Source organism: Leguminivora glycinivorella, chromosome 1, assembly GCF_023078275.1.
Source record: "Leguminivora glycinivorella isolate SPB_JAAS2020 chromosome 1, LegGlyc_1.1, whole genome shotgun sequence".
In the NCBI taxonomy this organism is placed as follows: Eukaryota; Metazoa; Arthropoda; class Insecta; order Lepidoptera; family Tortricidae; genus Leguminivora; species Leguminivora glycinivorella.
This window is the reverse complement of record NC_062971.1, coordinates 38,354,306-38,382,049: the sequence shown is the minus strand read 5'-3', so window position 1 is coordinate 38,382,049 and position 27,744 is coordinate 38,354,306. Positions and strand designations below refer to the sequence as shown.

The window sequence follows — 27,744 nt, the reverse complement described above, 5'->3', positions numbered from 1 at the left end:
ATTTTAAAAGATGTTCAGAACGCTCGTCAGCCATTGATCTTTTTGTCCGAAAAAATGCCGATCGAGCTCGAACGATGGCGCGGTCAGCGATTGGCGAACGATCCCTGGGAGGAAAATGGCAAAATGGTGTAGTCGTTAAACGGTTAGTGCTGAATATTCATAATCATTAAAATCTTCCGAACACTTTTAACGTTTTTAATCCATCGTTTATACCGGGATATCGACGTTTTCGGGCGAGCGATTACCGTTATCGGACGAGGTGGGAAGGTAACATCGCCGTCGGCGGCGCTCGCTTTGTTCGCCGATCTCCACGTGCCCTCCGCCATTTACCATCTTCGAAACGCTCGATTTACACGTAGATACCGGCCCCGGGGTCTAACGACGACTGCGGATTTCGATTCGGTCTTATTTTTGGAAATTCTGTAATCATTATGGTCTTTCGCTCGAGAAAAAAATGGTCCGCTGGCACACCCCGGCGGGCGGCGGCGTGGTCGGCCGATGGGGCCGCCGGGTCGCCGGCCGCCGGGGCGTGGTGTACCGACAGCTGACGCGTGTTGCAGGAGCCGAGCCGAGCCGCGGCCACGGCGCGCGCCGCACGCGAGCTGACATGGCCGCCGAGCCGGCGGGCGGCGAGTTCGTGGAGGGCTGGCTCGTGGCGCAGGTGCTGGGCGAGGGCGCCTATGGAGAGTGAGTACTCGCTTCATTTCTGACTTTATTTCTTGCCGCACCTACATTGTGTCCCGCACGCCTTCCTTTAGGTTAAATACCTACCTGTATCTCACGCCTAGCTTGGAAATATGTTTGTTATGTATGGAAATGTTTTGTTATAAACATGAATGTTTATTGTTGTAATGTTTAGCAGGTATATAATTTCAAAATCGAAATAAGATGATATATATGAAAGGTATATCATGTTATATACATATATGTATAGGTTAAGAGATACTACTATATTCTACATATTACTATGTCTAAGGAGACTCCATTAGTATAACCATGCAGTCATCAAAAAATACCAGAGTACTCCTCAATATAGCATTAACTGCACAGTTTTTATACTGGAGGAAGGAGTATAGGTGCGTGATTAGAATAGGCTAGTTTCTTATATTTCAAATATAATATTTTATGCAGTGCACGAAATAAAGCACCACATAATTAGAAGAAAAATATGGACAGTAGTTAGTAAATGAATTGACCGTGACACCACTCCTCAGTATTTCATAGTAACTCCATATTAGCAAATCGTTTTGACAGTTCTTGAAAAGAATCTGATTTGACTAGTAGGAAACTAGCCTATTGTTTTACCTTTCCAAACAATTCTCTAATAAATCTGGGCCATCTGCAGCATCACTTTCATAGTTACCAGTCTACTAATTTTCTTCATAATTTCATTCTTTTGTTGTTTCTATGTTTTCTACTAAATAAATTAGCGGTAATAGTGTGCTAAATAAATTCACATCAGAGTTCTGAACTGAAGAAACTAGTCTTGTTACTCTTGTTTCAAATGCACATGGAGCTCCATAGGATGTTTTTGGTAAACAAATTAAATGAATACAAGAAAATTCATGTTCTAATAATGATAATAATAGTATTTTATGAATACTAACTAGAATGCAAGGATATGTAACCGTGACTGCATCGGAATGGTTATTTTATTGTTCTATCACATGCCCATAATGACAACTTGACATGGCCCTGATTATGCTAAAATATCTTCCTCATCCCTTTTCCAAGGTGTTACTTGAATGGAGTTCACCAGCCCCTCTAGCACAACTTGTCGCGCGCGAGTCCATACCTGAAGTCGCGCTTGAAGTATGGACTCAACAAGACAAGTTGTGCTAGAGGGTCTGATCTAATCAGGTCTTATTTAATAAATATTGAAGGATTTTTATTTTTTACCCAGATAGATCAAATCCAATAGTAAGCTCAAGAAGGCTTACACTGGGTATGTTGTTGTTGTTGTTGTATGTCCTAAGGCACCCCATAGGTGCATAGGGCCTCCACAAGATCCTTCCACACCTTTCAATCTTGAGCCACCGCCTTGGCCTCGTTCCAGCTCAGTCCATATTCCCTCAGCTCGTTCTCAAACTGCACTGGGTATGCGGATCATTAAAGACATAATATAACTCCGTAAAATAAAAATAGTCTAGAAAAAAAAATGTACCTCAGAACCATAAAGTAATATTCACGTTCAGAAGGTACCACACCACAGCCTCAAGGTCAAATTATCAAAACAGGTAAAAATGTTTTAACCATATGTCAAAGAGGCAGTCTATGCACTATCACTACACATTTTACTTTGACAGTCATTACATAGAGAATAGAAGTATATAGATAGATACTTGATTCTGTCTGTGCGGATAATATATTATTGTATAAGCTCTCTCTATCATAGGCTATTATGTATTTGCTTCGGATAGTCTGTGACCATGGTTAAGCCTGTTCATAATAATCAGAGGGCGGAATTGCTCATGGCAAAAATCAAACGTCAATAGAGTTGGAACGTTAAATTTTATCGACATTTTCAGCTATCGATAAAAACAGTCACCTTTTAAATTTAGATAGATAGATAGATAAATTCTTTATTCAACCACAAACTTACATGCTTTGCAACACAAAACAAAATAAAGAAAGACGAAATACTAAAAAGACTTAACATAACATTATACAATAATTAGGACACTTATTAATTTAACTGAAGTATTGGTCGTGGAATGTCAGTTGTGGTATAGAATAGGCGCTGACTCAGCATACATGCTACGGAAGCCGCAGCGCTGATCTTCCGTCAGAACCTTATAAACTTAATACTAAGGGAACGACCTAGTGCAGCGCAAGTCGATATATATTATATTTATAGAGTGTACGAGTCACAGAACTTAATTTAGATAGAAGAAACAAATTCATATATTTGTATAGGGGCCGAGCGTGTCAAATTTTGTACTGAAGTTGATTCTTGCCTGTAATTTTAAATATGTCTCAGGCTCTTGATTGTTCATAATTTTTGTGTTGTTGCAATTGAATATCACGTAACGAGGCATTTTTAGGGTTCCGTAGCCAAAATGGCAAAAACGGAACCCTTATAGTTTCGTCATGTCCGTCTGTCCGTCTGTCCGTCTGTCCGTCTGTCACAGCCGATTTACTCGGAAACTATAAGTACTACAGTGATGAAATTTGATGGGAATATGTGTTGTATGAACCGCTACAAAATTATGACACTAAATAGTAAAAAAAAGAATTGGGGGTGGGGCCCCCCATACATGTAACTGAGGGATGAAAATTTTTTTTCGATGTACATACCCGTGTGGGGTATCAATGGAAAGGTCTTTTAAAATGATATAAAGTTTTCTAAAAAACATTTTTCTTAAAGTGAACGGTTTTTGAGATATCAGCTCTCAAAGTCGTAAAAAGTATGTCCCCCCCCCTCTATTTTTATAACTACGGGGTATAAAATTCTAAAAAAAATAGAGGTGATGCATGCTAATTAACTCTTTCAACGATTTTTGGTTTGATCAAAGTATCTCTTATAGTTTTTGAGATAGGTTGATTTAACTGTAATTTTGGTTAAGTTATTGGTTTATTATATTTGCTGCTACGGAACCCTTTGTGCGCGAGCCCGACTCGCACTTGGCCGGTTTTTATGTTTTGGTTGACTTCAACTTACAAAAATTGACGCCCGAAAGCTGCAAGCTGCGAGTAAAGACGGACAACTCAGTGGATTTCACTGAGTTCATTTGACACGCTAACTAGATACGTTTGCTTGATCTATGGTATATATGACATCTGTGGTACGAGTAGATAATAAATAAGCAAAATATTATTACAAGTATATAATGTTCATTAAACGCAATAAGAGTAAAGTAGGTATGTGAACAGAATAGGAATGATATTACAATGTACAATGATTAGTTATTCGGTAACAGAATTATAATCATGATGTGGAAATATAAAGGACAAATGGTGAGCGAGATGGGGTTACATTTTAAGAACTTCTTTTCTGAGTTTCTAATAAGTGTTGTCGTAACTTTGTTTTAAAATGAACTTTATTCTTTAGTATTCGTAGTGGTGGAGGTATGTTATTCCAACATTTTGTAGCGGAGTACTTAAAACTTCCCCTAAAAGCAGCGGTACGGTATTTTTGAGGCTGTAGCATCATAATACGCGGAGCCCTTACCGAGTGACAGCTTCTATTTGTTAACCAAATTAGTTTTTCGTGTAGGTACCTTGGGGTCTGAGAGTTTATATAATTTCTGCCTTTATTTGACCTCTGATTAGCTATTCGACTATTTGATTTTGACCTCTTTGACTAGATTAAAAGTAAATTGTATAACATTTGAATACCATTTTTGTCACTAGTCCTCTTGCAAAAACGTTTGAAAAAAATGGTTAATCTAAAACGAAAAACAGTCAACAAATGGATAAAGAAGTATCCTCGTCTTACTTACGACGAAAACAACTCAATATACTGATAATTTCAGTTCAATCGATAGTCGATAAAATTTAACGTTCCAACTCGATTGACGTTTGATTTTTGCCATGAGCAATTCCGCCCTCTGATAATAATACAAATAAAATATACAAATACCCACATATGAAACAGTCATGTTGTGCTGCCTTGGGAACAGCAAAAGACTACAAAATAATAGATTTTTTGTTCTAGTTGATTTGGCAGCACCATCTCTCTCATTATATCAACTTTATGGTTTTTGTTTAGTGTAGGATATTTATTTCAGTTTATTAGTTCAGACTTCTGGTTAGGTAAACATGACAAATGTGTATCTAGGGCCCTCCTCGTGGGGCGTAGGCTGACCATACAATTTACCACGTGACCTTCCTGTGGCCTAAGCTAGGCATTCAAATTTATGATCCTGATTACAAAGCTGGAGCCGCCCTTGACAACACTCAGAAGAGTGTCTTGTCCCTTGTTCCTCATAGATAACCAAGTTTGATAACTGGTTTTGTATGAGGAAAAATAATTCTTCTTAGCTTAGCTGGGTTATGAAATAGGATTTTTTTTTCTTCGTAGAAAACCATTATTTTTTTGCAGTTTTCTACGAAGAATATTATTTCTTTACTTATCCGGTTATGAAATGGGATTTTTTTTCCTTGTAGAAAACCATTATTTTTTGCAGTTTTCATGACCGGGTAAGCTAAGAAGAAAAAATCCTCGTAGTAAACTGCGTACAATAATGGTTTTCTTTGAGGAAAAAATAATCAGGAAGAAGAAAAGTTCTTCATAGAAAACTGCATACAATAATGGTTTTCTACAAAGAAAAAAATATCCTATTTCATAACAATCATAACTCAGTTAGCTAAGGAGAATTATTTTTCTTCATACAAAACCAGTTATCAAACTTGGTTATCTTATCTACGAGGAACAAGGGTGTTTTGTTGAGTCATTTAATTAGACGACGGCGATTCAGCCACCTAATCAAAAGCTAACCCTGTAGCATAACTTGCCTTGTCGCGCGCGAGTTCATACATGAAGCGCGACTTCAAGTATGGACTCGGGCGCGACAAGGCAAGTTGTGCTAGAGGGGCTGATGAGTTAAACTGGTGTTGGTAAATATACAACGAGTCTTTTTCGGTAAATATACACGGTTCGACGAGTGTGTGTACCTACACCTCACCTCAAAGCTCTCCATTCGGCACGGTCTTCTGCAGTTCTAATATTTGTTGTATTACGTACGCCGTAATATTTTTTGTTAGATTACCCTCCTCCTTTAGCCTATTAGGCAGTATTGAAACAAACTAATCTGTCCCATATAAGTGCGAGAGAAACATGCACTTTTCGTTTGGTACCTACGGAGCGTCAACGATTGGCATGTTGGTGAGTTGTGTTGTGAGGCACCTTCGACTGGAGAACAGCCGTGTTCTGTCAACCAGGCAATTGGCTTCATGCAAGCACATGGAGTCAAACAATCAGTTTTATTGTCGAGCAATATTCAAAGTGGTGCGAGTGCGAGACAAGACAAGATGTGTCCGCGCGAGGCGGAACCGCGCTGCGGCGGCGACGGCGGCGGCGGCAAAAACGCGCCATCCTTGAGAGTTTATCCACCCCGCGCGGTCACTGCCGCTGTATTTCGGCTGCAGGAATATCGGCGCCGCGTCTGCATTGACACCGAGATTTGTACACTCGCCCGCAATTACATGTTGCTGTTGTTGTTGTCATGTTGTTGTTTAGAAGCCCCTAAACTTATGCACATTGGTTCTACAATTGTCGTGCCTAGGGTTTGCAAGATCCGCCGATTTTTCGGATCCGGATATTTCGGATCTTAAGATTTGCCGGATCCGGATATCCGGATATTTCGGATAAAACGGATCCGTGTTGAAAAGGTCACTTTTTATAGGGGTTTCGTCAAATCAAAGCTACTGTTACCGAAATAAAATAATTTAAACTGGCGAAACGACATAAATATAGTCTATTATTGCTTCATTAACTTTTTAGACGAACTTTAAACATACAATTGTGTCGTTTGACTTCAAACTCGCGTAAATCGATTCGGTTTTAAGGATGATTATACAAAAAAAGCAGAATGGATTTACCCGAGCTTGAAGTTAAGCGACACAATTTTAATGTCACTGCCATTGTACAGTACAGCATATAACATTAAACAGTAGGCCAATATTTTTGTTTAACATACATAAGCTAATGCAGGGAAAATGGGTATGGGTATGGGGTAATGGGTGTTGTTCACTAATACCTCCGTTTTACTGGGGCGTCTATCCGTAACCACAGCCAATAAATACATCCATGCGAAATTGCAGATGTAGGAAATAAGATAAAATAATATAATTTTATTGCGTTACACGTATTAGGTGTGTAAAATATGTTACACATATTTAGTTATCATACCATTACCATTATTAATATACCATTTTCAATTGTTTTTCTGAACTTATGTGCAAAATGTCATTTGATATTTGCCAGTCGCTTTTCAGTGAAGCTCTAAGGCTGGCAGCGCACCTCCAATCCTTCTGGTGTTTTGGGTCTCCATAAGCGGGAGTGATCGCTTACCATCAGGCGACCTGTCTGCTAGTATGCCTCTCATCTTATTAAATACAAAAAAAATGGATCTGGATTCAGCTTATAAAACAAATTTACGTATATAATTAATTACTTCCGTGATCTCTAATTCATCAATAAAAAAAAAAAAAAAATCCATGCAATCGTAAAATCCATGCAATCCATGCAATCGTGCTTAAAAATATCCATGGCAATCGTTTCTGCTTTATACAGAGTGGGGCCTGTAACAAAAGCGAAGAATTGAACTGTAGGATATTCTTCTTATACTGATCAACATTTGTTCAGTGACTTTTAAAAATTATGAAGTCTTTAAATTTTTAATTTTTCATACAAAATAAATATTAGCTTCAATGTACGCCATTATTGTTGTCATTGACGTTGTCTGTCACACTTTAGACTTAACAGAATTCGCAATACATTACCTCTTAGAAAAAACTTTCAAGGGTGATAAAAATCAAAATACAAGTTATTTTTAAAAGTCGCCGAACAAATGTTGATCAGTATAAGGAGAATAGCCTAGAGTTCAATTCTTCGCCGTTGTTACAGGCCCCACTCTGTAGAAAATTAATAATTTATCGTTATTCCTGTGGGTGTGGGATGTATCCAGTTAGAAACGAAAGCAGTTTTAAAAACAATGGTTTACTGTTCATTTTATTTTGTTTGTTAACATATCGTTTTATGGATTCATCGCATTGCGTAATGTACCAAACCTAACCTAGCTTGATATTCTGGGGTATTTGAATTAAATAAATGTGAATAAACATTTTAGGCGACAAAATACAGGAAATAATTCATAAATTTCATTCGAAAATTCTTTCTGGCGTGGATAGATACCCATATTTAACGGATCCGTATTATCCGTTTTATCCGGATCCTATGAGACCTCGGATCCGGATCTCAAATTCAACGGATATCCGGATAATTCGGATATCCGGATCTCAAACCCTAGTCGTGCCAGATATTTTTAGCTCCGCGACTTGATGTTTTTAATCAAAAACTTGTCATTCTCATTATTTGAATCTCATTTTCAATTTCTTAAATCTCTCACCAAAGATGATGTAATGGTCGTAATGGAACAGCTAGCGTTAAATCCCTTATCACGGGTCACTGATCACGGAACTACATATTTTTGGGGTTTTAGTAGTTAGCCGAGGTTTCTAAAAACCCTGTCACTCATGAAGTCTTCTTGACAAAAGAACTTGAAAAAATATAGATTCGGCGATGTACCAAAATAGGCTTGAAAAGCTATGACTCTTTATGTAACGGACTGTAAACTTTCGACACTAACTGCGGGTTACATTGATAGACTGCCAAATCTTTTCTGAAATAACGTAGCGAAAATACTAAACAAATGAACGACACTAAAAAAATATGTACATGAAAATGGTATAAGTACGAATTCGTAAATGACAATTCTGCTTTCTACTTATTCGACGTTGGTGTTGATAATGAAGGTAATCGAAGGTAATCGTTAATCGTGAGCTCTAAACATAACATCAAGGTACTCGCAACAAGGATTCAGGACTTAGCCTCTGCCTAGTACTTTCAAAAGTTGTGTACTCGACCGAGGATATGTCCTTGAACTTGCCGAGACCGAGACGCCTATGTCGACATTTATCCGAGTTTTTTACTGCAATAAGATTTGAACGTGTCTGCAAAAACAGTAAAAAGCTCATTATGATTTAACTGGCCATAAAGCGGATCGGAAAGTGCTCCGCCTGACGCTCGTGAATATGTAAATGGGAGTCCCGTGATTTATGAACTGGAATAAGACTTGTGCACTCACAACAACGGGACGGAGATTCATTTTATTAAAGAAGTCAATCTAACTCTCGGGTGTGCGTGTGGATTGAGTGAGCACCTTCCGAAAAAAAAAATGCTGATCATTTAGTAAAAGTTCTAAAACAATTGTAAAACGAATCTCTGAATTTGTAAAAAGATAAATCAAAAGATATACAGTCATTAACATGTGCTCACTCAGTTCTCACAAACTACCAACGAAAACAGTGAATGTATTCATTTAATGCTGGGCGACAAAGGTGGAGGATGAAAGGAGAGTGCACGTAGCGGAAATGAGAATGTTGAGATGGATGTGTGGAGTGACCAGAATGGATCGGATCAGGAATGAGTATATTAGGGGAAGTTTGAAAGTTGCGCCTATAACGGAAAAGATGAGGAGTGGCAGGTTGGCGTGGTTCGGTCATGTAATGAGGAGGGATGAATGTCATATAGGCAAAAGAATGTTGGAGATGAAGGTTGATGGATGGAGAGGGAGGGGTAAACCCAAACAACGCTGGATGGATTGTGTGAAAGAGGATATGAGGAAGAAAGATGTGAGTGTTGAGATGACGAAAGATAGAGGAGAATGGAAGAGGAAGACGTGTTGTACCGACCCCACATAACGTGGGATAAGGGTAGGGGGAAGAAGAAGACTAACATTTAGTAAAAAATATGCCAACTTACCTCTATAAATTTTAGATCACCTAGTGACTTTTGAAATTTTTACTAAATATCCACCATCTAATATTTTATATTCGTTGTCTGGTTTTAAAGATATTCAGACATAACTTTTCTCATACAAATGTATCATGTAGGGTGACCACACTATGTCGGCTCCTGATTTTCCCCGCCTTCCCATTGCCATATTGAGATTGGGGAGTTTCGTTCAATTTTGATAATAGTTTATATTAAACTAATACCATTAATTAATTCTCCATCTGCAAACTGTTTTTAGGTTATGTTCTTGGCCTAGTGATGATGTGTATTGTGTAATTTTTATCGACGTCAGGATAATAACCATATCGACATTCATGCATTAAAAAGGACATGAATGATAATTGGTAAGAAACAAAGAATATAATACTTCACTAGAATCACTAGTAAGAAACCAGAAATCAGGAGCCGACATAGTGTGGTCACCCTACATGATACATTTGTATGAGAAAAGTTATGTCTGAATATCTTTAAAACCAGACAACGAATATAAAATATTAGATGGTGGATATTTAGTAAAAATGTTTACTAAATGTTGAAGTACTTTCGAGTGTGTGGTGCTACAAATCTTAAGATATTTACATTTTTAACTTTCTCAAAACGTGTGGACTGAGTGAGCACTTACAAAAAATTATTATAAAAAAACCTGACACGTTAGTGGTTCGTTTTGTATTTTACAAATTCCCATTTCACTTTTACTAAACTATACACATACACCGTGTTTCACTTAACACTAAAAACCTGAAAACAGTTTGTTCAGAATCGAGAGTAGAATCGATTGAGCTATATCTTGATGGGGGTAATATTTTTATTTAAATTTGTATTATTAGTTATTTTTTACGTGCCTATTCTATTGTACTCGTAAGACAACATTGTGTATATCGAATTGCTAGAGGTTGTTTACCTTTTTCAGTATTTAGGGGTATTAATACTGGCTGGTTACTTGGACGATTCTTTTTTCCGCTACGAGTTTGACGTTGTTTGTCAGTTTAATCTTAATGTTTATCATAAGTCATAACAAATTGAACTCGTACCTAATTACAACCTTGTCATTTTGAATATTGGGTTTAAATTTGCTTACTGCGAGTGCGATTACCTGTCCAATTTGAAGTTTACTGTGACAAAGCTTTAAAGTGTTTTACAATGACATCTTAGCTGTCTATTGGTAAACCTTATGTCGTTGCAGTAACGTACACAAATAAATAGTTTTATGGTTTATGGTGGAAGTTAGCAATTATTTTATTGAGTGTAGAGCTAAAAGTCAAGTAGTTCTGTACAGAAAATTAAAAATTCAATTAAAAAAAGTAACCATCAGATTAAAAGATGAATACTCTAGATGAGTTTAAAAAATAAAAATCAGTTGGGGTGTCTGAGGTTTTGAGTGTTACCGGAAACACGGTGTATAATAGCGGTCTAAATCTTATGTTTTTCATCAAAATTCGGCTTTTCAAAAGTGTGAGGATTGAGTGAGCATAAGAAACTATTTGTAAAAAATTAAATACGTCACTAGGTGATCTAAAATTTATATTAGAGGTAAGTTGGCATATTTTTTACTAAATGTTAGTATATAAATATTATATGTTAAATGAATACATTCACTGTTTTCGTTGGTAGTTTGTGAGAACTGAGTGAGCACATGTTAATGACTGTATCTTTTGATTTATCTTTTTACAAATTCAGAGATTCGTTTTACAATTGTTTTAGAACTTTTACTAAATGATCAGCATATTTATTTTTATTTTCGGAAGGTGCTCACTCAGTCCACACGCACACAACTCTCGGTAGGGAAATAACAATAAAAATAGTTAGTTAACGCTGACCGAGTCTATATTTCCGACTGAAACCTCAGGATTATGAAAAAGGGTGCATAAACTGTAGAGGCACGTCGCGAAAATGAAAATACAACATTTTAGATGTCTGACGTGAAACACCGAAGAATTCGCCATTCCGCTTTAAAATTCTAATTCAAAAATGTAGTAGGTTATTTAAGGTACCACCTATTTTAGGTTAAGCGTACACCGTGTACAGTTTAGAAATGTTATTTTAGCATGTTCGGTCGATCAGGGTCCGGCTGCTGGTGAACAGCGGTAGCGGCGCGTGCGTGGCGCTGAAGACGGTGCGCGCGGCGGAGGGCGCGGGCGCGGACGCGGACGCGGGCTCGGACGCGGCGCTGGCGGCGGCGGCGCGCGAGGCGGCGCTGCACCGCGCGCTGCGTCACCCGCACGTGCTGCGCTGCCTCGGCGCGCGCGCCGCGCCCCGCACCACTACATGTTCCTCGAGTATGCCCAGGTCGGTCACCATCGGCATCGCCCCTTCCCTTCCTACTCTCTACACGTGTAGTACCTAATGACAAGTGTGATCGGGCGCAGGGAGGCGAGCTGTTCGACCGCATCGAGCCGGACCGCGGCATGTGCGCGGCGCTGGCGCGGCGCTACTGGCGGCAGCTGCTGGCGGGGCTCGGCTACCTGCACGCGCGCGGCGTGGCGCACCGGGACCTCAAGCCGGAAAACGTGCTGCTCGACGACACTGACCAGGTTTCTAGTGCTACTACTCCTAGCTCCTGAGTCGACACTGCATAGGATGCACGCGCCACGAGAGTCCGCTTACAGTAATGCAGTGTATATTGTCGATGATTAATACTTTTGTGAAATATATTATGATCTAATAATTGTGACACACGTAATTTTCCTCGAAAGTGCTGTATTTGTTCACTTAATCATATCACTTAAACAGTCGTCAATTACATAGAACGGTACAGATAAATATCAAAATATTACTTTTAGAGTTATAAACCGATTGGTAAATTCGTAAATGCGTGAAAAACAAGTGTCGATCCAAACAAATTAAAAGATTTCTGTGATGTGTTTGCAGATTTAATTGTCGTATCGTAACAACATCCAGTTCAACTAGAATACTATAGACGCGTTTAAGTCAGGTAGATAGGTTATCCAATATTATGACTCGGGGAATTCGGTAGTCATATGATATCGAGTCCTTTTTTGGTTATATGTATTTTTTTTCGGGTAAAATATGCATAAAGATCGTCGTTCCCCCGTCGTATCACTCGCACCGGACGTGTCGATAACCGTGTGCATATGGCGGCAGGTGAAGATCTCGGACTTCGGTCTGGCGACGCTGTTCCGGCACGGGGCGCGCGAGCGGCTGCTGGCGCGCGTGTGCGGCACGCTGCCCTACGCCGCGCCCGAGGTGCTGGCGGCCGCCGCGCGCCCCTACCGCGCGCCGCCCGCCGACACGTGGGCCGCCGCGCTCGTGCTGCTCGCCATGCTCGCCGGCGGTGCGTACACTGTACCCTGTACCCCACCCTACCCCCACACCCACACACTACCGCGCGCCGCCCGCCGACACGTGGGCCGCCGCGCTCGTGCTGCTCGCCATGCTCGCCGGCGGTGCGTACACTGTACCCTGTACCCCACCCTACCCCCACACCCACACACTACCGCGCGCCGCCCGCCGACACGTGGGCCGCCGCGCTCGTGCTGCTCGCCATGCTCGCCGGCGGTGCGTACACTGTACCCTGTACCCCACCCTACCCCCACACCCACACACTACCGCGCGCCGCCCGCCGACACGTGGGCCGCCGCGCTCGTGCTGCTCGCCATGCTCGCCGGCGGTGCGTACACTGTACCCTGTACCCCACCCTACCCCCACACCCACACACTACCGCGCGCCGCCCGCCGACACGTGGGCCGCCGCGCTCGTGCTGCTCGCCATGCTCGCCGGCGGTGCGTACACTGTACCCTGTACCCCACCCTACCCCCACACCCACACACTACCGCGCGCCGCCCGCCGACACGTGGGCCGCCGCGCTCGTGCTGCTCGCCATGCTCGCCGGCGGTGCGTACACTGTACCCTGTACCCCACCCTACCCCCACACCCACACACTACCGCGCGCCGCCCGCCGACACGTGGGCCGCCGCGCTCGTGCTGCTCGCCATGCTCGCCGGCGGTGCGTACACTGTACCCTGTACCCCACCCTACCCCCACACCCACACACTACCGCGCGCCGCCCGCCGACACGTGGGCCGCCGCGCTCGTGCTGCTCGCCATGCTCGCCGGCGGTGCGTACACTGTACCCTGTACCCCACCCTACCCCCACACCCACACACTACCGCGCGCCGCCCGCCGACACGTGGGCCGCCGCGCTCGTGCTGCTCGCCATGCTCGCCGGCGGTGCGTACACTGTACCCTGTACCCCACCCTACCCCCACACCCACACACTACCGCGCGCCGCCCGCCGACACGTGGGCCGCCGCGCTCGTGCTGCTCGCCATGCTCGCCGGCGGTGCGTACACTGTACCCTGTACCCCACCCTACCCCCACACCCACACACTACCGCGCGCCGCCCGCCGACACGTGGGCCGCCGCGCTCGTGCTGCTCGCCATGCTCGCCGGCGGTGCGTACACTGTACCCTGTACCCCACCCTACCCCCACACCCACACACTACCGCGCGCCGCCCGCCGACACGTGGGCCGCCGCGCTCGTGCTGCTCGCCATGCTCGCCGGCGGTGCGTACACTGTACCCTGTACCCCACCCTACCCCCACACCCACACACTACCGCGCGCCGCCCGCCGACACGTGGGCCGCCGCGCTCGTGCTGCTCGCCATGCTCGCCGGCGGTGCGTACACTGTACCCTGTACCCCACCCTACCCCCACACCCACACACTACCGCGCGCCGCCCGCCGACACGTGGGCCGCCGCGCTCGTGCTGCTCGCCATGCTCGCCGGCGGTGCGTACACTGTACCCTGTACCCCACCCTACCCCCACACCCACACACTACCGCGCGCCGCCCGCCGACACGTGGGCCGCCGCGCTCGTGCTGCTCGCCATGCTCGCCGGCGGTGCGTACACTGTACCCTGTACCCCACCCTACCCCCACACCCACACACTACCGCGCGCCGCCCGCCGACACGTGGGCCGCCGCGCTCGTGCTGCTCGCCATGCTCGCCGGCGGTGCGTACACTGTACCCTGTACCCCACCCTACCCCCACACCCACACACTACCGCGCGCCGCCCGCCGACACGTGGGCCGCCGCGCTCGTGCTGCTCGCCATGCTCGCCGGCGGTGCGTACACTGTACCCTGTACCCCACCCTACCCCCACACCCACACACTACCGCGCGCCGCCCGCCGACACGTGGGCCGCCGCGCTCGTGCTGCTCGCCATGCTCGCCGGCGGTGCGTACACTGTACCCTGTACCCCACCCTACCCCCACACCCACACACTACCGCGCGCCGCCCGCCGACACGTGGGCCGCCGCGCTCGTGCTGCTCGCCATGCTCGCCGGCGGTGCGTACACTGTACCCTGTACCCCACCCTACCCCCACACCCACACACTACCGCGCGCCGCCCGCCGACACGTGGGCCGCCGCGCTCGTGCTGCTCGCCATGCTCGCCGGCGGTGCGTACACTGTACCCTGTACCCCACCCTACCCCCACACCCACACACTACCGCGCGCCGCCCGCCGACACGTGGGCCGCCGCGCTCGTGCTGCTCGCCATGCTCGCCGGCGGTGCGTACACTGTACCCTGTACCCCACCCTACCCCCACACCCACACACTACCGCGCGCCGCCCGCCGACACGTGGGCCGCCGCGCTCGTGCTGCTCGCCATGCTCGCCGGCGGTGCGTACACTGTACCCTGTACCCCACCCTACCCCCACACCCACACACTACCGCGCGCCGCCCGCCGACACGTGGGCCGCCGCGCTCGTGCTGCTCGCCATGCTCGCCGGCGGTGCGTACACTGTACCCTGTACCCCACCCTACCCCCACACCCACACACTACCGCGCGCCGCCCGCCGACACGTGGGCCGCCGCGCTCGTGCTGCTCGCCATGCTCGCCGGCGGTGCGTACACTGTACCCTGTACCCCACCCTACCCCCACACCCACACACTACCGCGCGCCGCCCGCCGACACGTGGGCCGCCGCGCTCGTGCTGCTCGCCATGCTCGCCGGCGGTGCGTACACTGTACCCTGTACCCCACCCTACCCCCACACCCACACACTACCGCGCGCCGCCCGCCGACACGTGGGCCGCCGCGCTCGTGCTGCTCGCCATGCTCGCCGGCGGTGCGTACACTGTACCCTGTACCCCACCCTACCCCCACACCCACACACTACCGCGCGCCGCCCGCCGACACGTGGGCCGCCGCACTCGTGCTGCTCGCCATGCTCGCCGGCGGTGCGTACACTGTACCCTGTACCCCACCCTACCCCCACACCCACACACTACCGCGCGCCGCCCGCCGACACGTGGGCCGCCGCGCTCGTGCTGCTCGCCATGCTCGCCGGCGGTGCGTACACTGTACCCTGTACCCCACCCTACCCCCACACCCACACACTACCGCGCGCCGCCCGCCGACACGTGGGCCGCCGCGCTCGTGCTGCTCGCCATGCTCGCCGGCGGTGCGTACACTGTACCCTGTACCCCACCCTACCCCCACACCCACACACTACCGCGCGCCGCCCGCCGACACGTGGGCCGCCGCACTCGTGCTGCTCGCCATGCTCGCCGGCGGTGCGTACACTGTACCCTGTACCCCACCCTACCCCCACACCCACACACTACCGCGCGCCGCCCGCCGACACGTGGGCCGCCGCGCTCGTGCTGCTCGCCATGCTCGCCGGCGGTGCGTACACTGTACCCTGTACCCCACCCTACCCCCACACCCACACACTACCGCGCGCCGCCCGCCGACACGTGGGCCGCCGCGCTCGTGCTGCTCGCCATGCTCGCCGGCGGTGCGTACACTGTACCCTGTACCCCACCCTACCCCCACACCCACACACTACCGCGCGCCGCCCGCCGACACGTGGGCCGCCGCGCTCGTGCTGCTCGCCATGCTCGCCGGCGGTGCGTACACTGTACCCTGTACCCCACCCTACCCCCACACCCACACACTACCGCGCGCCGCCCGCCGACACGTGGGCCGCCGCGCTCGTGCTGCTCGCCATGCTCGCCGGCGGTGCGTACACTGTACCCTGTACCCCACCCTACCCCCACACCCACACACTACCGCGCGCCGCCCGCCGACACGTGGGCCGCCGCGCTCGTGCTGCTCGCCATGCTCGCCGGCGGTGCGTACACTGTACCCTGTACCCCACCCTACCCCCACACCCACACACTACCGCGCGCCGCCCGCCGACACGTGGGCCGCCGCGCTCGTGCTGCTCGCCATGCTCGCCGGCGGTGCGTACACTGTACCCTGTACCCCACCCTACCCCCACACCCACACACTACCGCGCGCCGCCCGCCGACACGTGGGCCGCCGCGCTCGTGCTGCTCGCCATGCTCGCCGGCGGTGCGTACACTGTACCCTGTACCCCACCCTACCCCCACACCCACACACTACCGCGCGCCGCCCGCCGACACGTGGGCCGCCGCGCTCGTGCTGCTCGCCATGCTCGCCGGCGGTGCGTACACTGTACCCTGTACCCCACCCTACCCCCACACCCACACACTACCGCGCGCCGCCCGCCGACACGTGGGCCGCCGCGCTCGTGCTGCTCGCCATGCTCGCCGGCGGTGCGTACACTGTACCCTGTACCCCACCCTACCCCCACACCCACACACTACCGCGCGCCGCCCGCCGACACGTGGGCCGCCGCGCTCGTGCTGCTCGCCATGCTCGCCGGCGGTGCGTACACTGTACCCTGTACCCCACCCTACCCCCACACCCACACACTACCGCGCGCCGCCCGCCGACACGTGGGCCGCCGCGCTCGTGCTGCTCGCCATGCTCGCCGGCGGTGCGTACACTGTACCCTGTACCCCACCCTACCCCCACACCCACACACTACCGCGCGCCGCCCGCCGACACGTGGGCCGCCGCGCTCGTGCTGCTCGCCATGCTCGCCGGCGGTGCGTACACTGTACCCTGTACCCCACCCTACCCCCACACCCACACACTACCGCGCGCCGCCCGCCGACACGTGGGCCGCCGCGCTCGTGCTGCTCGCCATGCTCGCCGGCGGTGCGTACACTGTACCCTGTACCCCACCCTACCCCCACACCCACACACTACTGGCTAAAATATACACACTACCCGCCTACGGCTCACGTCTATACGAGCCTCTTCATCCTGGGACCGGTTTTTTAAGAGCTAGTTTCGAAAGAGACAGCTAGATCTTTGATTAAACCACCCTCGTAAAAAGCTATCGCAAGAATTGCTTCGTAAACCACCGCTTCGCTGGTAAAAGAAACCTTGACCGCTCGCAGGCCTTCCTCCCCGGTGACTGATCACAAATAGCCATCGGACTCACTTTTTGTAAAAGTAGTATTACCTAGTAGGATTTTAGCCAGTTGTGTACTCGATTTGATTGTTGTTTAATAATGAATGTAATTAGAGTTGTTTCCGTGATGTAGCTGCAGCTAACTGGAATGCGTAGTGAGTGTGCGCCGAGAGCGCGCGGCCGGTGTCTTTGGTATCCTAGCTGTAGGCGTGTCGAGGCCCTAAGTTATGGTACCGAAGTTACGGGCCGCGCGGCGTCTGCCGGCGCCGGCCGCGACCGCCGCCTGCGACCGCCGCCTGCGACCGCCGCCTGCTCCCGCACCGCACCGCCTGATGAATGTGCATTTTACCTTTTGTGTTCTTTTTTATTTTCTTGAAGTTTTTCGCATGTGATCCATAGAATTTACTTGAATTTCTCATATTACTAATTTCTAAAAGGGACGTACGCGTACCGTCAACTAAAATAATTCAAAGACCCAATTAGCACCTATTCTATTTTGTCACAGCATCAATCATTATAAAATACGTTACGTTGTTAAATACGTTAAGTTGGTGTTATTGTCGGGAATGAAATAATTTGAAATTATTTCATTATTTAGCTGTAAAATATAGTTTAATGAAAGAAAATGAGAATAAAATTATTGGTGAATGCTTGGAACACGTGGGAAGAACGTTTTTATGTTATAGTTTATTTTAATTTTGTGTTACAAATGTTACAATGAATTTGCAGTACTGCTTTGTGTATTTGCATGTTCCTGTCGATTTATTTATTTTAGCAGCGTATTCAAGTTTAACGTAGTTAAGTTATTTAAAACGAAAAAAAAAACTCCAGTGTAACTCCTTATAAAATGAAATAAATTAGTTCACCAGGAAGTACTTAGAAATACGTATACATACTTACTACACTATCCAATTTCGAGACCCCATACAAATCGCAGGCTACTCCTATATCCTAATGAGTGGGACCGGAGAGATCGCGTAGTTTACGCACTTGACGAATCCCTATTCGATTTCTTATTTTATACCTTAAAATTATGTCTTCTCTCATTACGAATACGACACACATTTTTAAATCAAAGGACGCCGGCTCATTTATTCCTTTAAGCCCCATTTAGATGGTACGAGTTTCTCGCCTCGAACGTACGATTATCGAAGTACGAGAAAAAATATCGTATCATGTAAACTATGCGTACGATATCGCACGAGAGGGGGCGATAATCGCCTCGCCTTTGATATTTGTATGTCTCCGTGTAAACAAAACACATATGCGAGAATCGTATACGAGTTTATACGCTACTCAGTCGAAATTAATTCAGTAGAAATCATGTAAAACATGGTGTTTTTATATTTATAGCTGCCTCTCAGTAACTGCTAAAACCAAAAATAAATTCGGCTTATTAATATTATACAGTTAATGTTTACCTACTGATATTTTACCCCATAATATATATCTATGGGGCAAAATGCCTACTATGATTTAAAAAAATGTTATTTATATTCTGTTTAATAATATCCTAAACCTAATCGCAAGTATCGCAACCAAGATTTTATTAGCTAGTTAACGCTACGGGCGAATTCATGATTTTCCCTATTGTATATTATTGAGACCTTCATAAATCATTTATAGTGTTTTTAATATTATTGGGTACTATTCAACTTAAATTCAAATAAATCCAAGGTAAATTATACCCAATATTATAAAAAAGCATATAATATAATATGTGTTTATAATTAATTAATTAGCAACTAAGCACGCAAGTTGACAGGCAAAACTCGTATGAAAATCGGTTCGCTCCGATTCGTGCGATAATCGCACGTTCGAGAAAAAATGTCATACGAGAACCGGTTTAGACGAGTCGAAAAATTTTATGGAAATATCTCCCGAAAATTCTACTCTCCGTCTAAACTATTTCGCCTGGCGATAATCGCCTGGCGAGTCTCGCATACGATACTCGTATGCGAGTTTTTATTTCTCGCACTAATGTAAACGTTTTGGTACGATACTCGCCAGGCGATTATCGCATACGATAATGTCATACGAGTTTTAAACACATATATTATATGCTTTTTTATAATATTGGGTATAATTTACATTGGATTTATTTGAATTTAAGATGAATAGTATCCAATAATATTAAAAACACTATAAATGATTTTATGAAGGTCTCAATAATATACAATAGGGAAAATAATGATTTCGACCGTAGCGTTACTTAGCTAATAAAATCTTGGTTGCGATACTTGCGATTAGGTTTGGGATATTATTAAACATAGAATATAAATAACATTTTTTTTAAATTATAGTAGGCATTTTGCCCCATAGATATATGGGGTAAAATGTCAGTAGGTAAACATTAACTGTATAATATTAATAAGCCGAATTTATTTTTGGTTTTAGCAGTTACTGAGAAGTAGCTATAAATATAAAAACACCATGTTTTACATGATTTCTACTGAATTCATTTCGACTGAGTAGCGTATAAACTCGTATACATACGATTCTCGCATATGTGTTTTGTTTACACGGAGACATACAGATATCAAAGGCGAGGCGATTATCGCCCCCTCTCGTGCGATATCGTACGCATAGTTTACATGATACGATATTTTTTCTCGTACTTCGATAATCGTACGTTCGAGGCGAGAAACTCGTACCATCTAAATGGGGCTTTATACTTTTGTTCTCGTACGGTTAACACTTATCGCAACGCGATCGTTTGAACTAGCGACGCTGACTCTGACATCGTATACAGAGTTGCCTTGGGAGCGCGCACATGCGTCTGACGCGCGCTTCGCGGCGTGGAGCGCGGGCTCGGAGGCGGCGACGCCGTGGCGCAAGCTGTCGGCGGGCGCGCGCGCGCTGCTCGCCTCCGCGCTGCATGTAGACCCGGCGCGGCGCGCCTCGCTCGACCGCCTACTGCAGCACCCCTGGCTGAGCGAGCGCCACGACCTGCCCGAGAGGAGCGCCGGTGTCGGTGAGTAGCCCGCCTCACCTGTCTACTAAATAATCACTAGTATTACAGAACCGGATAAATTTATCGAGAACTCGTTCGAGTATGTGGTCCATAGAAAACGAATCATTTTTGTTCGAACTGAGATGTGGTGCCTTCGCTTCGTTCGGTCGGTGGCTTCCTTGTGTCTATTGGTGGCGTCTTATTCTATACCTAAATTATTATATTTATGTGTCCTGTCACTCCTGTCGGCCGTAGTAGATGAATGCCCTTATCTCCTTGGGCGGTACGCCGATATTTTAAATTTTCGCGTCGTGGCAGGTTTTCAGTATAAAATGGCAGCCCCTACGTGTGCCGCTGACGGAGATCGACGCTCACGATAGTTGAGGGGATTAAAGTACATTCACAAACTTTATAATCTAAGAACAAAACGAGACTGGAAAATGTGGTGAGATAATAAATATGGAGACCGCGGAGTGGTCCGTGTCAGGTACTAGGTGACTCTGAGTGGCCCAGTCTCAGAGCTGCCTCGTGCCTCAACACGGGGCGCGCCAACCTCACCGATCGCTCACCGTGCGTACTTCAAGATAAATTCTAACCCTAGAAATGTAACCCGACACATATGAAACTAAAACCATGTTTATCTCCATAAAATCCTATTTGGCGAGTCTGAAGGCGTAACGTGTAGACGCGGAGGATCGCCGCGGCGAGTGCGGGCGGACAGTGCGGCGCGGTGCTTTGGCGATTTAGCTCCATGACGTACCTCGAGCTCATAAAGCTAGATTACCAAAGCACTGAGCTCGCACAAGCACTGCGTGACTGCGCGACGCCGACGACGGGTTCAAGAAGATTTCATTGGTAACAATGGTAAGGCCTATCTGTTTTATGCAAAATATTTTTTTAAATGCGAAATATGAAAAAATGTGCAAGATTTTCTTTTTGTTTATTAATTAGATTTTGTTAATTAGAAAATAAAATATTTAATATATCATGCGTATAAAAGCGTATTATCTAGGCTGAATTATTATATGTATAACAATATTCAGAATTAGAATTTTATTTTGCTATCATATATGTACAGTCGAGTACAAAGAGATGTATCCACTTATTCACCTTATTGCATTGTAATAAAATAAATAAATATTATAGGACATTCTTACACAGATTGTCCGAGTCCCACGGTAAGCTCAAGGAGGCTTGTGTTGCAGGTACTCAGACAACGATATATATAATATACAAATACTTAAATACATAGAAAACATCCATGACTCAGGAACAAATATCTTCGTTCATCACACAAATAAATGCCCACCGGGATTCGAACCCGGGACCGCGGCGTAGCAGGCAGGGTCACTACGCGCTAGGCCAGACCGGTCGTCAAAAATAATAAGGTGAAAAAATTGATACATATCTTTTGAGATTGAGTGTGCCTCCTTATACTCTTGAATTCGCGTGCAGAGGAGTGGTTAGATCAGTTACCCAAACGCGTTAGTTCCGCGTAGCACCATTTCCAGTCGCATTGTTCCCCAAACGCGTTAGTTCCGCATCGCGCCGTTTCCAGTCGCATTTTTCCCCACTAGAGTTTGTTGTCGTTCATGTATGTTTCTATTGGCATGTATTGACAGGCGATCCTTTATCTAACAGTTTTTTTTTCCTAATCGTTTATTTTACCAAGAGCATTTACCACTTGTCGACCTTCGTCCCATAGCATTTTTTTCTATTCGATTGATGTTTCAGACGCAAATATTAACAGTCGCTCTTTTAAATAGGTTGATCAACAAAAAATAGTTACGGAAAATTTATATTTGTCATTGTTTACACAGAAATCAAATCCGAGATTAGATATCCATTAAGGAAACTTAAGATTTAATATGTTAAATTTAATGTTATTGTTTCCTCGACGATGTCAAAACTAGGTAATCGAATAAATTTGTCTCGATAAATGTTACGAACAAATACACCGTGTTTTTATTGAACTCCGTTAACTTTAAGGGCGGCTCCTGATGAAAACCTAACTGCGTGTCGAATTTGATGGAAAACAAAACAAACACGGTGTATCAAAACATTACATGATCTTTTTGTTTTTAGAGGTTTTAGGTAGGTAATGCTGATTTTAAAAATAATGACCAATTTGAAACCATGATTGCAGAGCTGCAGAGTTAGCTTTGCCTGAATTTACGCACAAATTGACTATCTGTCAACTTTCAATCGAGAATTAATCGTAAAATCAATCGATTAAGATACGGATTAAATGAATTTCAATCGTATGTTAGGTCGATTAATTTAATCGCGATTAAATCCATCGTTGACTAATTTTGACGATTTTTTTTAATCAATTAATTAGTCGAATAAAAAGTTAAACGATTAATGCCCATCTCTGGCTGTTGCCGGGGAACAACGGGTTTATGTCGTAGAAACTCCAGATTTAATAAAAACGATGTATTATGGTATATTTACAATGAATATCGAACGAATATTGACAGGAAAAAATATGACATAGAATAATTGAAATTAGAAATAGTACAGCCAGAGATGGGCATTAATCGATTAACTTTTTATTCGACTAATTAATTGATTAAAAAAATCGTCAAAATTAGTCAACGATGGATTTAATCGCGATTAAATTAATCGACCTAACATACGATTGAAATTCATTAAATCCGTATCTTAATCGATTGATTTTACGATTAATTCTCGATTGAAAGTTGACAGGTAGTCAATTTGTGCGTAAATTCAGGCAAAGCTAACTCTGCAGCTCTGCAATCATGGTTTCAAATTGGTCATTGATACACCGTGTTTGTTTTGTTTTCCATCAAATTCGACACGCAGTTAGGTTTTCATCCGGAGCCGCCCTTAAAGTTAACGGAGTTCAATAAAAACACGGTGTATTTGTTCGTAACATTTATCGAGACAAATTTATTCGATTACCTAGTTTTGACATCGTCGAGGAAACAATAACATTAAATTTAACATATTAAATCTTAAGTTTCCTTAATGGATATCTAATCTCGGATTTGATTTCTGTGTAAACAATGACAAATATAAATTTTCCGTAACTATTTTTTGTTGATCAACCTATTTAAAAGAGCGACTGTTAATATTTGCGTCTGAAACATCAATCGAATAGAAAAAAATGCTATGGGACGAAGGTCGACAAAGTGGTAAATGCTCTTGGTAAAATAAACGATTAAGAAAAAAAAACTGTTAGATAAAGAATCGCCTGTCAATACATGCCAATAGAAACATACATGAACGACAACAAACTCTAGTGGGGAAAAATGCGACTGGAAACGGCGCGATGCGGAACTAACGCGTTTGGGGAACAATGCGACTGGAAATGGTGCTACGCGGAACTAACGCGTTTGGGTAACTGATCTAACCACTCGAATTCAAGTCCAAAAAAGCTACGACAGATACATCAATGTCACTGTCAAAATACTATTCAGGATTCGTCAACCTTTTAATAAAATATTTTTGTTATTTAGCAGGTAAAAAACTCCAAATACAAAATCATACTTATTATTCAATTGAAGTTAATTCGCTACTGGTGTTGCCATCATGTTGTGTTTTTCTTTGTTTTAAATTAACAATAGACATTGAATTAATAAATCACAAATTTTTGCACTTAAGATGGCATTTTTCAGACCAGTGCAATTTCTGCCCATGCGTATTAAATTAGGCACACGATGACTCAACTGGAAACAAAAACTTAACAAAACACAAAAACTCAACAAGGCAGAAATCACCATGGAACAAAATAAAACATTCGAACATTCAGAAAGTGTCAAAAAAAATGGCGGTCATGACAACCATAACGCGCGATGTACACTATTTCGTTGCTAAACTAAGAGTTTTTAAAAAAAATTATCACAATATCGGAGTTTCTACCATCCCGTAAAATAAAGCACCAAATGTTATTAATACCTGAAGTGATACAAGCTCAAAACCAACTTTGCAACTAAAAATCATGGAAAATGTTGTTTTTATTCGGGCGTCCTAGTATTTATGTAAATAAGTAAATACTATTAAATATTTCATTCAAAGGATTGAAATTATCAATAAATAAATTATCTTTGCGTTTGCTTTAAAAAAAAAGGATTATACTATTCTACATACATTTTCTTGCAATGGCAACATCATAGTAGATTTTTTGGACTCGAATTCCCGTGCCGAGTATAGTCGACTGTACCAGCATATTGATGACATGGTAATCGTTCTGTAAATTTTTTTACTTAACGTTTATTTTTATGATTGGATTTAGATTTAATTAATACTAAATGTTTATCAGAGGGGAATGAGAAAGTAAATTTTATTATATGTACAGTGTTGGACAAAATGCATCATACACCGATATATAAAATAAACTTTCTATCATAATTTATTTTACCCTTAAACTTAGTATCACTGTTGTATTGGAAAACTTTTAACTAATTTCATGGCGTATAATTATTTTTTTACATGAGTATAAATATCAGTACTTTAGGCTCTGGACAAATTTGATCAAACAGTAATTAAAATACGAATGAAATGCAATGTAGTAGTGTGTATGGCTTTCATCTCCTTTAGATATCGCCGATTGTCTCAGAGAAACATTTTCTGTTAGAAACTGAAGGTATTTATCTAACCCAAGCTTTTTCCTGTGTCTCTACTAAAGTAGGCAAAGTGGGTATAATTCAGAATGACATTTGATATTTTCTTTATTTTTCCAAAAACTTCCTTAAATTTTGGCTTGGATTGATTACATGAGACTATGCTAGCCATTCAAGCTATTCATTCCTATTAATCATAACAAACACATGAGATATACATACTGGTATTGTCTTTCAGCCATCGCCCGTCTGAATATATATGATGTGTTTAATAAAGATGACTGAAAGAAAATACTAGTATGTCTGTTCGGTCCACATACCGCACATTGCCATCTCAGCGAAATTACTTACAATTGCGTAAAGCATTAGAATACGAGTCAGTTCACATGCATAATTACCGCCCATCACGCGTGTTCTCATTAGCATTTTCATTCATTATTTCGCGCTTTTATACTTAAGGTATTTTTGTGACAATAAAGTGTTTCGGCAATAGTGAGTGTTATCATTACATCAAGCAACCAACAGAATATAACTGGTGTACGGAGCACTAGCAGCCCATGCATCAATTTGCATCCGGCTCGAAGGATCAAATTGATGTATGGGCTGCTAGTGCTCCGTACACCAGTTATATTCTGTTGGTTGCTTGATGTAATGATAACAATGTCTATTTCATGCGTTCGTTGTGATTCATAGGATTAAGTAGCTTCAATGGCTAACATAGTCTCATGTTATCAATCCTAGCCAAAATTTAAGGAAGTTTTTGGAAAAACAAAGAAAATATCAAATGTTATTCTGAATTATACCCACTTTGCCTACTTTAGTAGGCACACAGGAAAAAGCTTGGGTTAGATAAATACCTTCAGTTTGTACCTGAAAATGTTCCTCCGAGACAAGCAGCAATATCTAAAGCAGATGAAAGCCATACACACTACTACATTGCATTTCATTCGTATTTTAGTTACTGTATGATCAAATTTGTCCAGAGCTAAAAGTACTAATATTTATATTTATACCCATGTAAAACAATAATTGTACAATCATATTTATGTTATTGTCTGTATGTTGTACGCCATGAAATTAGCTAAAAGTTTTCCAACACAACTGTGATGTTAAGTTTAAGGGCAAAGAAATTATGATAGAAAGTTTATTTTATATGTCGGTGTATGATGCATTTTGTCCAGCATTGTATACAAGTGTTTGTTTATTTTTAGACGCCCGCACCTGGTGCTCCCAACCGGCCGCGCTCTCGGCTCCGGAGCCGCTCGACTCGCCGGACGGCGACGTGGCGCTCCTCGTGCACTCGCAGCCCGCCGCCGCGCGCGACCTACTGCTGTCGCAGCCCACGCAGGCCACGCAGACGCAGACGCAGCCCGGCGTCGTGGCGCGCCTCGTGCGCCGCATGACGCGCGTGTGGCTGCGCGGCGACCCCGCGCGCGCGCTCGCCGCGCTCACCGCCGCGCTCGACCGGCTAGCCATGGCGTGGCGCCGTCTGCCGCACTACCCGCACCTGCTCGCCGTGGAGTGCGGCGGCGACGTGCGCATGCGCGCGTGGGCCGTGCGCGCGCGCCCCGCCGACGCGGACGCGGACGCGGACCCGGGGCTCACGCTGCTGGAGTTCCGGCGCTCGCGCGGCTGCGGACTCGCCTTCAAGCGCCGCTTCCTGCAGCTGCGCGCCGCGCTCGCGCCGCTCGCCGCGCCCGCGCCCGCCGGCCCCGCCGCCGACCTGGTGGCGCCGCCGCTCGAGCTCACGCCGCGAGACCACGGTGACGACGAGCCCATGGACACGTACTGATACTGACACGTAGTGCCATCGAGGGACCGAAGAGATACCTGAATCGTAGTATTAAGTTTTATAAATTAAATCAACGTTTTTACTTTTTTAAACATGTATTTTACTATCCCTTTTTCTATGATATGAGTGACGAGGTTGAACCGGACGAAACATCATCTCCGTATGCTGCTATGCAGACTACGAATTATCGAAAATGGCGAATTGGGGGAAATTATCAGGGGGCTGTTTCTTGAATGTCGACCATTCTTCAATTTCGTGAATTTCATTCTTATATCCACTACTAGCGATTTATTTAAGTAGAGTAAATTGTGTCCGTCAGGATGGCGTGAGAGATGTCTGAATCGTCACAACATTTGCACCAAATAACTGTACCTATAGCGAAGAAAACTGTACCTCAAGCAATCACGCATTAAATAGATAGTCACATAGACGCCGTTCTGAAGTCAGGTTGGCGCGCATAGCCGTGTATCGCCCTAACGTGTGGGAACTATGGTCTGGATCATATATCAATAAACTGTACTTCATAAAACTGCCAATAATAATATTTAAATCACACGTGATATCGGTCAAATCAACAACGAAAAATTTTAGTGCTCATTTGTATGTTTTGCCTATCAATTTGGAACAGGTGCTTGTTT

General features: G+C 45.0%; 1 protein-coding gene across 1 annotated transcript; it reads left to right on the top strand.

Annotated features, from left to right (window-relative positions):
- LOC125224768 (serine/threonine-protein kinase grp) lies at positions 1-27,198 on the top strand. The gene is given in 8 exon segments (XM_048128222.1): positions 1-142; positions 561-687; positions 11,582-11,763; positions 11,766-11,806; positions 11,887-12,051; positions 12,623-12,812; positions 20,528-20,749; positions 26,526-27,198. Coding segments are annotated over 7 exon segments (1,461 nt in total). The 5' UTR covers positions 1-142; positions 561-607; the 3' UTR covers positions 27,107-27,198.
- The last annotated feature ends 546 nt before the right edge of the window (positions 27,199-27,744 follow it).